This window comes from Diabrotica virgifera, chromosome 3, assembly GCF_917563875.1.
Source record: "Diabrotica virgifera virgifera chromosome 3, PGI_DIABVI_V3a".
NCBI classification, from domain to species: domain Eukaryota; kingdom Metazoa; phylum Arthropoda; class Insecta; order Coleoptera; family Chrysomelidae; genus Diabrotica; species Diabrotica virgifera.
Window position 1 is genome coordinate 117,340,849 of NC_065445.1, and position 18,228 is coordinate 117,359,076.

At 34.4% G+C, this 18,228-nt stretch overlaps 1 protein-coding gene and 1 long non-coding RNA gene across 7 annotated transcripts in view; both read right to left on the reverse strand.

Annotated features, from left to right (window-relative positions):
• Positions 1-18,228, reverse strand: part of LOC114334579 (protein alan shepard) — a 531,107-nt gene that overhangs the window by 69,590 nt on the left and 443,289 nt on the right. For all 6 annotated transcript variants that reach the window (XM_050645412.1, XM_050645409.1, XM_050645410.1 and 3 more), the window contains one exon: positions 8,942-9,069. In XM_050645412.1, coding sequence (XP_050501369.1) covers positions 8,942-9,069 — 128 coding nt within the window. The remainder of the gene's footprint in view (positions 1-8,941; positions 9,070-18,228) is intronic.
• On the reverse strand, positions 10,587-13,976 carry LOC126881254 (uncharacterized). The gene is made up of 2 exons (XR_007696769.1): positions 13,611-13,976; positions 10,587-10,820 (listed from the first exon to the last, which is right to left on the reverse strand). It is a non-coding gene; the product is annotated as an uncharacterized LOC126881254 (long non-coding RNA).

The following is an 18,228-nucleotide window of genomic DNA, read 5'->3' on the forward strand; positions in this document are numbered from 1 at the left end:
ATTGAACAAGTCTCGAGATTCCAATATCTGGGAGTCGAAATATGTAGTTATGGAGATGTTAAAGAGAGCGTCCGAAAGCAAGCAAATAAAGCCAATTACGTGTCAGGATGTTTAAGGGATGTCATCTGGAGAAACAAAGATATTAGGCTGGAAGGGAAAGTACGCATACCTACATATGCAAATCATGTGTAAGACCGACCATGACGTACGCGATAGAAACAAGATGTGACACAGCAGAAACCAAGAGGATACTGAGAACATCAGAAATGAGAACGTTGAGGTCAATAACTGGGAAAACACTGAGAGACATAATACCGAACGACAGAATAAGAGATCTCTGTAACATACAAGATATATTATGTAGTACGGTGGGGAAGACATTCAAATATTTTATTTTTCCAACGTTACTAGCGGCAAAATCTGAAATAACATTTTCTATAAATATTATTTATGTTTTGTGTTGCTTCATGTTCCATAGTAAGTTAATAAACCGAGGTTATTTAGCCTTGTTTGCGCCATTGTTGCTCGCTTCTTGATTAATTTTAGCTTACTAAAACTTCTCTAATATGAAGCAACCGATACACAAATGGTCATAAACAATTTTAATGCGACCAATTTTTTTGAGAGGGATTCCATGAAATCCCATTCCACAATGAATTTTATAGTCTACAGCTAACCATTTAGAGACTATAATATTGGCCGCTTGTCTTCTGAGCCTTGGTATTTATAGCAGGAGGTCTGCATCTGATACTTCTTCATGGTAAAAGTTACAAAATGTTGAAATAGCTAAATTCAACTGTTCGTGAAAAGTAAAGCAAGACACAAGATCAAAGTCCATGAATGGACATTGAACATTGAATAGGTCAAAACATTTTAGCATATCCTTTTGAAGTTAGGCTTGAAATGTGAGTCCTGTATCGGTAGTTAACTCACCATCCATTCCTTGTTTACGTCGAATTAGTTTTTCGTGGGAATGTCGTCGTCCTCATATGTTTTCGTGGCAAAATCTATTGCTTTATAAAGACGAAGTGCCCCTATTCTGGTCGCTGATTGATCAAAGGTTATGTCTTTACTTTGCAATTCAATCTGACAAAAATGTATTTCTCTTAGTACATTATTCCAAAAGAAATGATGACATAATTTCTCATTTGAAGCAACAACACAATCAAAATATTCTATCAGTACTTTGACTGCAGCATAGTGAGCACTCCAACGCGTTGTGGAAAGTTGTTTAACAGATTCGTTGCTGTGTTTAATTCCCAGGAGCTAGTGGAAAGCAGAAAAAAAATTAAAAATTGCCTCTACGGTTCCGAAAAATGTTACCCTAGATGAATTTTGTGCAAAAGAGTGTTGGCAACATAAATTAATTAAATGATCAATACATCCAACGAAAATGGCGTTTTTGTTTTTTGCTTTAATAATAGTTTGTAGTCCCCCATGTACCTACGCCGCTCATAACAGCTGCATTATCGTATCTCTGTGAATGGCACTTTATAATATCTAAACCATCAATTTCAAGCTTCTTGAGAATTTCGTTACTTAGATCAACTGCTTTTTCCTTTTAACGTAAAAAATCCAAGAAATACCTATTTGACCTCGACATCGTGTGTTCATAAAATAATATCCAATTGTGTTTTGATTGTAAAGTGAGTAAAGTTACAAATTAACGATTCGTTCTTTTGTGATCGGGTCTCTTGGGTGTCACCCCCGAAAGGGTGACACCCGGGGCGGACCGCCCCCTCCGCCCCACCCTAGCTACGCCACTGGATATATCCCCATTGACATTTGAAGCCTAGACACCAAAAAAGCGTAACGCGGAAACAGCATGGAAACAGTCGATCGGTGGTCTATCTATCTCTTTTAACCAAACGAGCCCGCGCATGTGACTGACAAAGATGGCTAGACCACTCAATCCTATGTCGACGTTACACCCCGATGCATTGAGTGACATATCCCTAGCCAAGTCTATCCTCTTTACATGTCTCTGTATATCCCACGGTTTTTAGACATTTACTACGGTTGCCTATTTCGACTAACCAATGAACATCAAGACCGCGATTTACGTCACGAGAGTGACGTAAGTAATTTGAATCGTAATATGATTAACCGGTATTTTTATGTCTTTGACGTATGGACAATAGTAAAGATAGTTATGAAATAAAGATGTTTAGTGGATTATAATACCTAACTATGGAAAACTCTTGATATTTGGGTGGTTTCGTACTTAAAATTAAACAGGACCGGTTGTTCATGTTTATCCAACGGCCAATGTAAAATTTAAGGTAATCTAGAACTTCAATCTACATTTTACAGTGAAAATTTGTCGCTGTTACTGAATTTCCATCAATGCTGTATGGCTGTATTAACTATTGAATACATACTGTCCTTAGAGGTCAGCTAGGATTATGTGAATTAGAATTACATACTTGCATAATTTACTATAAAAATTTAAATAATAGGTATGTACTAAATTTGGCCACACTACAGTCTGTACCTGGCATTCTAAAATTTCATCAACATTATTTTTACGTTAATACATAATGAAATTTTAACGTTTTAACTTAACGGTTTTTAAATTTAAAAATAGGCTTGTGTACTCTTGTGACGTAAGTCAAGTCTCCCCATCACAGTCGGACTAGGCAACCGTAGTAAATGTCTAAGAACCGTGGGTATATCCTAATTATATTATGTACCAATAACGTATGACGTAGATATATTATACGTCATATGTCAAGTGTTCGAAACAAATGAGCAGCGATGAATAGCACTATTATAGACTAAAAGCAAAAAAATGTCGTTTCACGTAATATTTCACTTGTCATATTTTGAAATTAAAATTTCTGACTGGGTCCGGCTTCGAACACATCTCGAAGTGCGTCTAGATAACCGAGACATGAAGTGGTCTATTCAATTTTTACTTTTCATTAATTATACTTCGCTTGGAAATTAGTGATGAAACAGTTTCTATGACAGCTCATAATCCCTAACGTAATGTCATAAAAGAGTGATGAAGAATTCAAACTTATTTAAATTTTTCTTGTCTCAAACGTTGACGATCATCAAGGCTATCATGGCTATCCACCGCAAACACCTTATTTTGCCCCAGTGACTTTTTATATCCAAACATGAAAAAATGACTCGGAGTACAATTCACGTTGAACGAAGAGGTACTACCTGCCTAACTTCCGAATTCCTACTTTTTGGATAGTTTAAAAAAAGTTGACGAAACATTTTTAAGAACGTGTATTAAGCGTAATAGTAGGAGATCACACTGCAGAATCACTAAGTTCATAACGTAGTTAATTAAAATCATAATTTTATATAAATTTAAGAATAGAAGAATACATTGGTAACAGGTTGCCAGCGAAGAAGTGGCCGCAAACAGTAATTCAGTTTTGAAAAAAAAATTTCGTTCAAGACGTAGATGCATGTTTGTTTTTATATCAAATTAAAGCTAATTTTTGTGAAAAAGTGGCCGCAAATTAGGGTTACCCGCAGTTAAACTCTCGAGGTATCAGTAACAAAATGAAAGAGAGCTAGTGCGCAACGCCACTGGTTTGACAAGATGACTGCTTTAACAATTCGCATTCGCATAAAATATAAGGCAACCTTATATCATGGTATGTATTAGAATAAGAACTTTAACTTTAATTTGTTAAAAAAACGTGCGTCTTGAAGGATTTTTTTTCGAACATAAATTACTATTAATTTAATAAACTATTTGCGGCCACTTTTTGATTATCAGCCTATTATCAACGTATTCTCCTATTCTTAAATTTATATAAACATGTGATTTTAATAATTATTAATTATAATTAATTAATTATAATTAACTACGTTATGAACGTAGAGATTTTGCAGTAGGATCTTAGACTAGAAGATAGATTATCTTGAAAAATAAAAAAAGACCAGAAGTATGTAATTTATTTTTACTCATTTTTATAAAGGAAAATAAAAATATAATAGAAAGTTTCCTTGGTGAAAAATAAAAAAAGACCAGAAGTATGTAATTTATTTTTACTCATTTTTATAAAGGAAAATAAAAATATAATAGAAAGTTTCCTTGGTGCGTTGTTTTATGCAGAAATATATTTGGATTATGTAAGCAAACTTTTCGTTTTATCTTTTTCGATTCATTAAAGCTCATATAATTAACTTTTTTAACCTCGTATTGATATACAGAGATTATTATCCTAATAATCTTTACTAAGAGAATGTTATTTTTAATAGACAGCCTTTCGTAGAGATAATGTGCAGAAATTTGCTATTTGTTTTTATAACAACACAATTAAGGTGTGATACTTTCTATAATGGATGTAGCATTAATCGTAAAAAATAAAATTAAAAAGCTCTATCTATAGACTTGTGAAATTAATGAGAAGGATGTATAATGTATATTTTTTGTTACAGTACATTTATCAATCTGTGATGGACCAGATTATAGCAAATTTAATTATAAAAACTTAAAGATAGAAACGAATAGCGTAGGTAAGCCTTTTTTCGTAGCGGGATCGCTAAACACGAATATGCCATAAGAATTATTGACCACCGGAGGACGTGGTGGCCAGGGCCACTGCAAGGGACGTCATCTTCTAGAGTATCGATGTTTTTTGGCATTTAATTGAAGCAAATGAATTACGGGAGGGTTTTTTGAGGCCGCTAAACACGAATGTGAATCCCACCAGAATCGACTCCCGGAGCACCTGGTTTCCAAGGCCAATGAAAGGCGCTCCTGGAGTTTCGAGGGTCTTTGGTACTACATTAATGCAAATGGATTAGTTATAGGTTTTTGGGGTTGCTGAACACGAATACGTGATCAGCACAGACACAGGAGCACCTGGTGCCTAAGACAGGATATCTTCTGGAGTTAAAAACCTAAGAGTAATCCATTTGATTCCTCCAAAACTCCAGAAGATAACCTGTCTTAGGCACCAAGTGCTTCTGTGGTTGTGCTGATCACGTATTCGTGTTCAGCAACCCCAAAAACCTATAACTAATCCGTTTGCATTAATGTAGTACCAAAGACCCTCGAAACTCCAGGAGCGCCTTTCATTGACCTTGGAAACCAGGTGCTCCGGGAGTCGGTTCTGGTAGCATGTTCGTGTTTAGCGGCCTCATAAAACCCTCCAGTAATTCATTTGCATCAATTAAATGCCGAAAACCATCGAAACTCTAGAAGCAGATGACGTCCCTTGCAGTGGCCCTGGCCACCACGTCCTCCGGAGGTCAATTCTGATGGCATATTCGTGTTTAGCGATCCCAAAAACCCATGAGTAATCTGTTTATATCAATTTAATGCCGAAAACCCTCGAAACTCTAGAAGATGACATCCGTTGAAGGTCAAGGCCAAAGTAAAGGTCGCCATTGGATAGCCAGGAAAAAAATCCTAGACTACTAGTACTTTTCCTTGATCCAAACTTCTACATGCTGCCAGATAACCAGTAACTCAGGGAAGTGGAATACCCAGTAAATCGTATAATTTTCCGAGTTTGTGCCTCTATATCTTGAAAATCCTTCATACGATTGAGTTGTGCCCATGAGAACTTTTTATCAGGATGATTCGAAGATTATTATCCCAAAGTAGGAATGAAATCCACTGGGACCTAATTTCCATAAGGTTTGTGTGGGGTACTTTATTTCAAATGCTTCACTTTTTACCAATACCCGAAAAAAGCGAAAATTTAACGTTTTTGACCTTAACTTGTTAATAACTAATACCTTTGCAGGAAACATATAGGTTTTTGTTATAGAGGTCGTCTGTACTATTCAAAACAACTGTCGTTTGCCTGGAGGGGTCAGTGTCACGAGAAAAACCATCATTGCATTAATTTCTTAAGGTATAGTAATGAAAGTATAAGTAGGTCACGTTATGGCCTTTTTACGGCCATAAACTTCTAGTCATAAACGGAAGTTCCAAATCAATAAAAGTTGAGTTTGAGAAAACTACCACTGATCTATAGTATTGTAATAACTTTAACTAAACATATTCATAATTTTAAATGACGATTTGATATTTCTCCAACTAGACACATACCACATTACACCAGGGAAATAAGGCAAAAATATACCATGTTCGGGACACTTGAGCAGCCAGGTTGCAAATGGGTTTTCTGCGTACTATATATCTAATACATTATAAATACAAAAATGCCCGTCTCAGTTCGGACGAGAATTTTAGTTATTAACAAATAGTGTCAAAAATGGCAGTTTTTTATTTTAATCGCCACAGGTAAAAATAGGGTAATTAAATATCTCATTTATAGTATCATTCTTTTAGTAGATGAGCAAAGATTTAAAATGGCAGTTTTTGAATTTTGGTCCGATCATTTGTTGCTTCGGAGATTTCAAAATAAAACTAAAATTTCGAAAATAAAAAATTTGCTATAACTTTTGCGAAAATGACCTTAAGACTTCCAAATTTCATGAAAAGTTGAATAAAACAATCCATATAATGCACAAAAAATTTTAAGATGATTCGTCAGTTAGTTTAAATTTTATTCAATTTGTTTATCCCAAAGAGCTTTTTTGCAATGTTAATGTTCAGAAAATTATAACGATATAGCAATTATGTGAAAACCACATGAAAGAAAAATAGTTATATTTTCAAAGTATTTAAAAAAATCATTAAAAAGTCATTTTAATCATACCAAAAACATTTTACTATAGAATACTCATTTTTGGCTTATAAAAAATTTGAATAACTTTGTTAATATTGACTGTAGACTAAAACTACTTTTTGAAAAGTTGGTATTTTTACACGAATTTTCAAAAAAACTTTTTGCCTAGGTTAATTACGGTCAAAGTTATCTACTTTTTTTATTCAATTCACAGCTACTTTGTTTATAACAATTAAGCAACATAACTAGCACCATTTTGAAGCTAAAGGTATATATATATATATAAAACAAGGTTGAAATATTGGGGTAGCAGCAATCTCAAAGAAAACTCTTTATAATAATTCCAAGCTTTCGATAATGTTTATTATCATCTTTACTATTATTAAAGTTTACTCAAACTTGTACACATAACTTATTATATATATATATATATATATATATATATATAAGTTATGTGTACAAGTTTGAGTAAACTTTGATCTTTAACAGAGTGGTTAATAAAGCTTTAAAAATGACGTCCTAACGAAATCGATTCGTGGTCGGTGGAGTGGAAATATTAAAATCCGTGAACTCAAAAAATGAAATTGATTCTTCAAACATATGCTGCGATTAATATCTCCGAAGGTTGTTGATGGATTTTGATCACAATTTTTTTAATTTGCATGTACTCGTAGTCCTTTAGAGTACGTTATGTATACATACCCTTACCAAACATTGAGCGGCCGTGGGTAACGGCATAAACGCTGGCCTCATACGCCAGTAGACGTGGGTTCGATCCCTGCCAAAGACAAACCATTTTCATTTCCAATAATGACACGAGCCGTCTCACCGTGCCTCGGAGAGTACGTTAAGCCGTCGGTCCCCCTGGGCTAGTGTACATCGACACTAGTTACTTGAAACAGGGTTAAAGATGTAATTGGCGCTGGAACTATCCGAAAGGATCTCCCCAGCAAAAATGCCATACGATATTATTATTATTACCAAACATTACAAAATATTAGGGGGAACCCCCCTTATCACTCAGATATATGAAAAATCGATTACGACCGATTCTAAGACCTGCCGAATATACATATATAATTTCATAAAAATCGGTGAAGCAGTCTCGGAGGAGTATGGCAACTAACAGTGAGACAGGAGAATTTTATAGATGTAAATATATAGATGGCTATTGAAAAATAGTGGTTGGGGATAGAAGAGTGAAAATGAAGGGTTGCATGTATTTTTAATGCTACATAATACAAAATTAAGATAGACAATTTTGTCCAAAAAAATAAAAAATAAATCTCAGGGGGCAACCCCCCTTACAACTTATGGGTATAAAAAATAGGTTAAAACCTATTCTCAGTCCTACAGGATACATGTGTAAAATTTCATAAAAATCGGTCAAGCCGTTTCGGAGGAGTATGGTAACTAGCTCTGTTACAGGAGAATTTTATGTACACAGAAGTAACTGTGGATTAAATAATAAAAATGGCTAACTTTGACCGTAATTAACCTATGCAAAAAGTTTTTTTTTTAAATTCGTGTAAAAATACTATGTTTTGAAATCCCAAAGTAGATTTACTCTACAGTCAATATTAACAAAGCTATTCAAATTGTTTACAAGTCAAAAATGACCCTACTTCAGTAAAATGTTTTCGGAATGATAAAAATGACTTTTTATTGATTTTTTTTAAACATTTTGAAAACATAAGTATTCTTCTTTCAAGATGTTTCCACAGAATTGCTGTATCATTATTATTTTCTGGACAATCACATTGCAAAAAAAAGCTGTTTGGTATAAAAAAATTGAATAAAATTTAAACTAATCGACGAATAATCTTGAAATTTTTAGGGCATTATACGTACTGGTTGACTCAACTTTTCGTGCAATATCAAAGTCTTAAGTTCATTTTCGCAAAAGTTATAACAAATTTTTTATTTTCGAAATTTTGGTCTTTTTTTGCAATTAGCGAAGCAACAAATGATCGGACCAAAATTCAAAAACTGCCATTTTACACCTTTACTTATCTATTAAAAAAAATACTCTAAACAAGACATTTAATAACCCTATTTTTACCTGTAGCGATTTAAACGAAAAAAACTGCCATTTTTGACCCTTATTTGTTAATAACTAAAATTCTCGTCCGAACTGTGACGGGCATTTTTGTATTTATAATGTATTAGGTATATAGTACCCAAAAAACCCATTTGCAACCTGGCTGCTCAAGTGTCCCGACAAAAACCTTATTTCTCTGGACTACATACATTATTATCTTTTAAATCTGAATTGTGGCAGAGTTTTTATTGTAAAGCTAAGTATTACTTGCATGCAAACGTACAGTGGCTTTTCTACGGTGTTGATACCAGATACCCACTTTCGCCATTTGAGCCTGTATGTTTTTCGCGGTTAAAGCCTTCACGGCACCTTCGGCAGCGGCGGGACTCTCAAAATCTACGAAACCATAACCTGAAAAAGAACAAAAAAAATTGTAAGTGTTGCAATCTAATAAATAATATTAGATTAAAGAAAAAAAAGAAAAATACGGTTTTTGCTTGCTTTCGATTCAGAGGGATGCACAATCCCTGGACAGCTGTTTCTGTCTTACAGACTTCCTCAGCAGCATGGGCGCCCATACCCATGGGCAGGGGGGGCCGTGCCCCCCTGGCTTTTCGGGTGCTTTAAACTATATATGGTTATCCAAAGTATACATAAGGTAATGTGCAACATCTTCACGTCTGGCCCCCTCCTAAAAATTTTTATATTGGCGCCCGTGCTCAGCAGGGCTAGCGTGCACACCTATGAAGCAAAACCAAGTCAAACCATCTATTTATGTGAAATTTCAAAGATCATTTAAAATCCAAATCCATAAGGAAGAATTTCCTGTAGCTGGCTGTATACCATGAATTACAAGTCAAATTTAATAAAAAATTTTTGTCCTGGTAAAAGTTATATTAGCTTAAAAAGCCCCTATAAGGCTACAAACATAGAAACAACACGTTTTCGCTCTGTAACAAGAGCATCATCAGTGTTACATTACAAGAACATGTTGAGCCATCCAAAAATACAAAGGTTAAAACCTTTTAAAAATAGACTAAAAGTCTTATATAAATGTAAACAGCGTAAAATCCAAAGGATGGATATAATTCCTATGGATGTGGCTTTAGGGCAACATATGACTCCCACACGTGGTAAGTGGGTTACTAGGTAATAATTAATTAGGTCGTTATGTTATAAGAGCCTGTCACCTCTTATAACATAATGACCTAATTAATTATTATGGTTTGTTCAACAGTAAATGGTTTGAATTCAATTAGTGCGGTCGTAAATATTATTAAATTTATCTGACCTGGCCCATTGTTAAGACCCACCCGGAGCGATAAGCCACCGAGGTAGACAGAGTTGGTTTTTTGCAATTAACACTGACTAGACGGTACTCCCATAATAAAGCCTTAAATAAATTTTACCTGAAACCGGGCCTTTTATACTATTATGGGTTAATCCGTGCTGTTTATAGTGGTAACTAATTGAACTTAACCATTTACTGTTTAACATACCATACCTAGTAACCCACTTACCACGTGTGTGAGTCATATGTTGCCCTAAAGCCACATCCATAGGAATTATATCCGTCCTTTGGATTTTACGATGTTTACATTTACAGGGTGTCCCGGAAAATAGTGCGTTCCTTAAAGGTCTAGGCAGGGGGCACCATGTAGAACAAAAAACTCTTATAACATTTTTTTCTAAATGCAACCGTTTGACCAAAAAATTAAAATACATTTTGGTATGCAAATTTAACTCTGGCAACTATGTGAGGTACGAAAATTTAAACGTAGACAGTCCCATGTGTTTAGTAAACAGATAGTTTGGAAGAATTATGTTTAGTGTCAGTGCCGAAAATGTTTTCAAATCGTGTGTTCTTGAGTACAAGGGCGCCCACAGGATATTTCCTCAGGGGGGGCAAAGGGTATTGAAACAAAAAATACAAGAAAAATTGTTTTGCTGTTTAAAACGCAACACGGTTAGTGTCAGTAAAATGTTACTTAAATAATAATTGAATTCTTCTGGTGTCCATCGCAAATAAATCAATTACTTTCTGCATGAAGTTTTCTATATTTTCTTTTATTTTTCTTCTGTGTACAGATAACAGGCATAGCCCACTTAGACGATTGTTCGACATCGTATTCCTTATCCAGGTCTTCACACGTTTGAGAGTGCTGTAAAAAAGTATCGAGGTTGTTATATTGTAATGTAAGTTTTAGAAGAACTGAAACACATGGATAAGAATATAACGTAATAAAATTATAGTTAGTTACCTGAATGATCGCTCGATGGTGCAAGTTGTTGGTGGCAGACAAAGAGCTATTTGGATGGCTTTTGCTACTGACGGCAAAAAGCAGGCATGCTCATGCTCAAGAACCTCTATTAAGTTCAGTTTTTCCAAGGCTTTGGCATCTATCTCCGTGTTTTTCCAAAGGTCGAACCACAGAATTGATTGCTCCTTAAAGTTGTCTAACAATTCACAATACGTGCTGTTTATATTGTTAATAGGCTTTTCAAAATCTTCCTTAGAAAGATCTTTCATGATTTTAGGGTGCAAATTGAAAATTTCAAATGATGGTTTGTTTCTATCTGAAAACCTATCTTTCAACGATTGAACCAAAGAATCCAAATAAGGCAAGAAAATGGACTTTCTATAGTATTCGTTGATAGTCTGGGTAGAGTGATTTGGTCTGTGAACCTGTCTCGCAGCAACACGAGGACATGTGAGCTCGATTCCAAGCTTGTTTGCTGTTGTTTCAACATTTGCCATAATGTTATCAAACTCTTTTTCTCCATTTTGTCGGTCTGAACTGAATAGCTCAGTAACCTTCTGAATGTGTTTTGATATCTTCAAAATATCTACACTGACACCTTGTAACATTTGCGTAACGATTTCTAACTTGGCAGAGTATTTGGCAATCACATGTAGACATATCACAAATGCTGTATTTGTAACTGCGCAATGAAGCTGGAAAGCTTTCTGCCTTGTGTCACGGTTACCTTCAGTCGATAGAGTCTGAAGTGCTTCAGCGATGCTAACAAACTGCTCACTAAACTTTCGAATTGCTTTATATTTTTCGGTCCATCTGGTTTCACATAGTTTTTGAAGAGTTCCCACTATTGCCCTTCTTTGGCCATTCTGCCGAAAAAATTTTATAACTTCTTTAACTGTGCCAGTTGTATTCCTGATTTGTGGTATGTCATTTAAATCATTGACTACTAAATTTAGCCGATGACTGGCGCAATGAAAATATAGAGCTTTTGGGTATTTCTCAGTTATTCTTTTATGTACTCCAGTTATTTCCCCAGCCATTGTACTACAACCATCATATCCTTGGCCAACTGCATTTTCCAAGTTCAAGCCCCAATTTTTTAATGTTAAAGTAATAGCATTTGCTATATTGTTCAGCATCTAAACTTTTTAATGGGGTGAAACCAAGGAAGTCTTCTCTGATGCAATTTTCACTTTTATCAAAATATCTCACGCCCAGAGAGAGTTGCTCTGTACCAGTAATGTCCATTGTTTCGTCTGCTAAAATGGAAAATATTTCATTATCATTGATTTTTGTAACTAACTCGTCTCTTAAAACCGTTGCACATAAATCAATGATCTCATTTTGTGTCCTATGGGAAATGTACATTGCATTTTTCGGCGCATTTTTCAGATGGTCTTCTAAAACAGAATCACCAGCTTCTTTCCTAAAATGTAAAAGGTTATTGAACACAGCATCCTCATGGGTATGACCTCTTAATGGTAAGTCATGTAGTGCACTAAACAAAATTGAAGAAACAATGGATTTTAGTTTCGCTCTGTTCGATTCAATTTGCTTGGCCAAACCATAATTTGCAAGACATTCAACATTTTTCTTTTCATTTTTCATGACAGATATAAAGTTACTTGAGTTTTCAGATGCTTGTCTGTGCCATTCAGAGTTCATATGCGATTTCGCATTTTCATGAAACTTTCTGAAATTGGTGAATGGGCGATTTATAAAGCCGTTTTGATAACTACCATGGGTTACGCGGGGCCTAAACAGTACACACAACTTGCATAGCCCACCTTTAACTTCTTTTGAATAAGCTAACCAGGGGTACGTATTTAACCATTGATGGATAAATGGTCGTTTGCCATCGTCAATATCATACTTGAAATTGTAACATTTTTCTGGCTTCCATGGGTTTGTTAACAAAGTAAATTTCAAGCGATCGTTCAAGCTACAAATTTTATTAGTATCAAGGTAGTTCCCAACATCCAAATTTAAACTGTCTTCAACAATCGCAAAATTATCCGATGCGGTGGCCGTTACAACGTTAGCTTTTCTTTGAGAGGCGGATACAGCTGACTCCAAGCTAGAGGGCCCTGCTACAGCTAAATCATTTTGACTGCATACTATACTACTGTTTTCGGTACTGTTCGGTATGTCAGATCCATCATCAATTTTCAGCCGCTTGTTTGGCTTGTTAAAGAACTTCCTTATGTCCATTTTTCTACAAATACAGTAGGCTAATTAAATTGATGCATTCAATCAGCTAAGTGTTAGGTGTCAAATAAATTAACGCATTTAACCGGGGAGTAGGCCGATAAATGGACAGAATAAGACCATATGGATAATTTAGTTGCATTGAAAAATATTTTTAAAACCTTTTAGAGAAGTAAAAAATTCATCTAAGTTAATTAAAATTTGTAGATTAAAATACCTACCTTGCACAGTTGAATATCTCAACTGCGATACAGGAATAACTTATTTTCTTAAAGTAGGAAGGGTACTTATAAAAAATGTTATTACTTCAAGCACAATTTTTGAAATAAATATTGTAATTGTACTTCATAGACGCAAATGATGTTATTTTAATTCATAAAAAAGTATTTTTTACCTTTACACACAATAGATAACTACCTCATAAAAATAAGCCTATTTTATTTAAGGTCAAGTGAGAAATAAAGTATATTATATAATACTTACACGTTGCACAAAAAACACTTTTAACACGTTAATATAAGTTCTATGAATAACAGTATATAAATTGTGAGCACTACCGTACTACTAGACGTATCAGATCGGCCGTTCAGCCCACCTATTTCATTTCTCAACTGGATAAGCCTAGACCGGACATCATCAGTGCATGCGGCATGCGCACCGAAAACGATGCGGTTCCATCCAAACATATGCGTCTCAGTCAGAAGGGATAAGGGATTGAGAAAAAATACATTTAAACTGGCATATCTCGTGAGCGATTATGATTAATATGGAATTTATTTTATAATATAAAGTAAGAGAGAGCTAAATATTTTTTACACGCTTTCGCCAAATTCTCAGGGGGGGCGATGGCCCCACCTGGCCCCTCTCTGGGGGCGCCCTTGCTTGAGTACCTATTATGTTATGTTGATTATTTATGCCAGATCACTAAATGGAGTAATGGAGAGACATACTATAATTTCTTTCAAAATGTTTACCGGTATTACTTTGAACATTTATTAGTAGGTATAATAATTATTTTCCAGTAAGTACAACTTAATTATTTTCACAAGTAAACACAGTATTTCACAAGTAAACAAATTAGGGACTGATTCGTTATCTGGTGTATTTAATTTCCACTGTAAACTATGTAACTCAGTTACAGCCCTCAGCATTCAACACATTTAAAGCTTATTAAATACATAATAATACTAGTTGAGTTAAAAAATGTGTTTTTATGTTAAAAGATGTACAATTCGTTTAAAATTATGCAATAGGTATTTCAATACATTCCAAAAAAAATTATAGTAAACAAAATAGTAAATACATAAGTACTATTAGGTTGGATTATTTTAAATACTGTAAATCACAAACGAGTTCTTATTATCTGTTATTATTCGGTAGTGCGTACGATGTTGCCAGATTATTTTATTTCCTAAACATTAAAATACAAATATATGGAAAACAATGTAATCTTTATTTTGGAAACGTTTAACTTTAGAAAAAAATGGTATAGAACTTTTTTGTTCTAAATTATGTATTCTATCCATACCTTAAAGGAACGCACTATTTTTCGGGACAATCTGTATATAAGACTTTTACTTTATTTTTAAAAGGTTTTAACCTTTGTATTTTTGGGTGGCTCACCATGTTCTTGTAACACTGATGATGCTCTTGTTACAGAGCGAAAACGTTTTGTTTCTATGTTTGTAGCCCTATAGGGGCTTTTTAAACTAATATACCTTTTACCAGGACAAAATTTTTTATTAAATTTTACATTTAAAATCCACTCTGGGACGCAATCAGCGACATCTCTTAAATAAACTGAAAAGTCTCAGATACAGAATCCATCCTTATAATAAAATTAAAATGGTAAATAATTATTTAAATCTGAAAACTTTTCTTGTTGGAAATTATTTCTGGTACATCCTTAATCTGTGACTTTTACAATTTATAAGACAACAGACGACGAATATTGAAAACGAAAAGGACTCTACTATATGCAGTCACATTCCGTTTTCTAGAATAAGATAGCTATAGTCCGTCCCACCTTGACTTTACAGTATAGGGAACATAGGCAATGCAGTTTTTATGAGTTTTTAGCCAGTGGTGCCGATTTTATCAAAAAGAATTTGTAATCGAACATTAGAGAGATTAAATTAAAACTGTTTTAGAATGGCAATCTACAATTTTAGGATTCATAATATGCGTAATAACTATAGTATATCAAATAAACTTAAACGCATACGAATCCTAAAATTGTAGATTGTCTGTCCAAAACAGTTTTAATTTAATCTATCTAATGTTGGATTCCAAATTCTTTTTGATAAAATCGGCATCACCGCGCTAAAAACTTTCATTGCCTATGTTCCCTATATACTGTAAAGCCAAGGTGGGACGGACTATAGATAAAAAGTACAATATAAGTAAGCCAGTCTTGACTAAAAGGGCGCTTCCATAGTGCACGCTGGTTTCCGAAGTCAGCGCCGAGTCCGTGTGCAAATAATCCTTCGTATTTAAACGGGCCTGTCCAAAGTGCACCTGCGCCCTGTTATTACGATTATTCGCACACGGGCTCGGCTTTCTGAGTCGGAAACCAGCGTGCACTATGAACGCGTCCTCAGGGTGCGTCCAAGGTGCACTCTGGTTTTCGGAGTCAGCGCCGAGGCTGTGTGCGAATAATCCTTCGTATTTGAACGGGCCTGTCCAAAGTGTGTCTACGCTAGTGATGTTGAAAAAGTAACTATTCGTTACAAAGTACTTCTTACTTACGAATACCGAAAGTAACGATTACTACACAGAGAGATAAATCGTTACTTTGATTACTCTGATTACTTCGCTACTTCGTACTAATCGTATCAGAGCGAGTACCTATTTTGATTTTGAGTATTGTATTTACTCGATTGATATCGGTTGATATCGGAGTCGGACCGGTATTCCACGAGTGTTCGGTATCAGTACAGTTAACTAAAATTTTATCTATGAAGGGCGAAGGCTATGAAGAGTTTTACAGGATTACAGGACGCTGAAAAGTAGCTGAAACAGAGGGCGGTATATCATTTAACAAAGCATGCACCCAGAAACAGATGTCTATACATTTGTCGAGGTAGATAATTCACAGAATTTCACAGATGTCAGTTTTTTTGAAAATAAAAATGCAACACATTAGATTTTAATAATAAATACACACTATTCTTATCAGACAAAAAAATAGCTTAGATTGACCGGAAAATATGTAGAAATGATAATATTTCTAGACTATGATCATCAACTTTAATTTTACATGTAGGTATGGCATTGTTTTTATTAGATCAGGGCATTTAACACTAAAAACACAGGAATAAATCTATTTTTAAATATAGTAGGTACATAGAGACTTGCAACTTTTGGCATTGTCTTTAGCATTAGAATGACGTCTGGAAAAAAGTCTACAATACAAAAATAGGTGGAATAGTTATTTTCCTAACAAGTGCAGAAAGTCATTCTTTTCCGCACGCGACTGCAGTTTGCCGAACGACGCGAAGCGGGAGTTCGGCAAGCAGTCGAGTGCGGAAAAGAGACTTTCTGCAAGAGTTAGGAACAATATTTTTTCTAAGAGTCTTTAAAAAATTACCAAATCTTAATCAATTAATTTAATTAATATGAAAATACATACACAAATTAATTCTTTGACAAGGTTGTCAAAACCAAACTTTCAATACAATTAGTTAGCATGACGACGATCTTGGTTTCCATGACGATGATTCAAAACGACTGTTATTGTCATTCAAAATAATTTTATTTCATCGAATTGTCAATAGTAATACCACTAGTGATTCAATTTTCGCGATAAGTCTGTCGATTTACTTCTAAACGAAACTGAGTTGCTTGAAAACACCACGAGTCCGTAGGACGAGTGGTGTTTTCTTTAAGCAACTCGGTTGAGTTTAGAAATAAAAGACAGAGTTATAAGATAAATTAAATCACGAGTGGTATTTTATTAGACTGTTTCTCGAACAAAGTGATAGGTCAAAAATTCAGTAGAATGAGAGGAAGGAATTTAATAATAATACATTTGATCTAGGTAACTCAAATCTACCCATTTTTTGAATAATTCACAATTAGTCTCATAATCATGAAATATTTATTACTACCATCAATTTTTCGCATGTTGAAGGCCAGGGCCGGTTGTTCGAACGCTAATCAACAATGATCACTATCAAATATTTAATTACTGTCACCAAAACTGTCAATGTCAACTTTTATTGGGTTGCTGAAAACATAATTCATTATAATTATGAGATTAGTTAATCAATTAACATAACAATTATTAACATAATTGATTAAGTAATTTCATAATTGTAATCAATTATGTTTTCAGCAACCCAAACAAAGTAGACATTGACAGTTGTGACAGTAATTAAATATTTGATAGTGATCATTGTTGATTAGCGTTCGAACAACCGGCCCTGAGTCTTTTAGAATGAATGCTAGTCTTTCGTTGTTATTTTCTGCATCTAATTTTCCACACAGAACATCATAAATTGTCTCCATATATAAGATTTAGATTTTCTTGTGTTACTCGGTATATTTTCTTCAATGTTTTGGTTTATAACTTCGTTTGAAGTACCACCGAAACGACTCATTTTGACGTATACAGCTACAATAATTTTTTTGGCAAACGTCAAACTTTGCTTTGCGATCGGTATCCATGGTTACGTCGTTGAAAACACGAAGCTGATAGACCAATCAGAATTGAAAGACAGTTGGTGTTTTCGCGATAACACAAGCTGTCTTTGGTTTGTGATTGGTCAGATTATGTGAAAATTTTAAGATGAGTGAAATAGTCGCGTTAATTTCATTAAAACAGGAACACAATAAGATATATTTGAAATAAATTAGTAAATAATATCTAAATATTAGTTTATTGCATGTATTATAATTACTTTAAGGCCATATTAACATATCTAAATTAACACGCGTGCGGAAAAGTAAAAACCACGTGCGGAAAAGTAAAAATCGCGTGCGGAAAAGTAACACGCGTGCGAAAAAGTGAAACTTTCTAAACTAAAATGCGTGCGCGAAAGTAGACATTTTTGCACGCTCGTAGAAAAATGCATTATTGCATTTTAAAGTGTATAAAAGG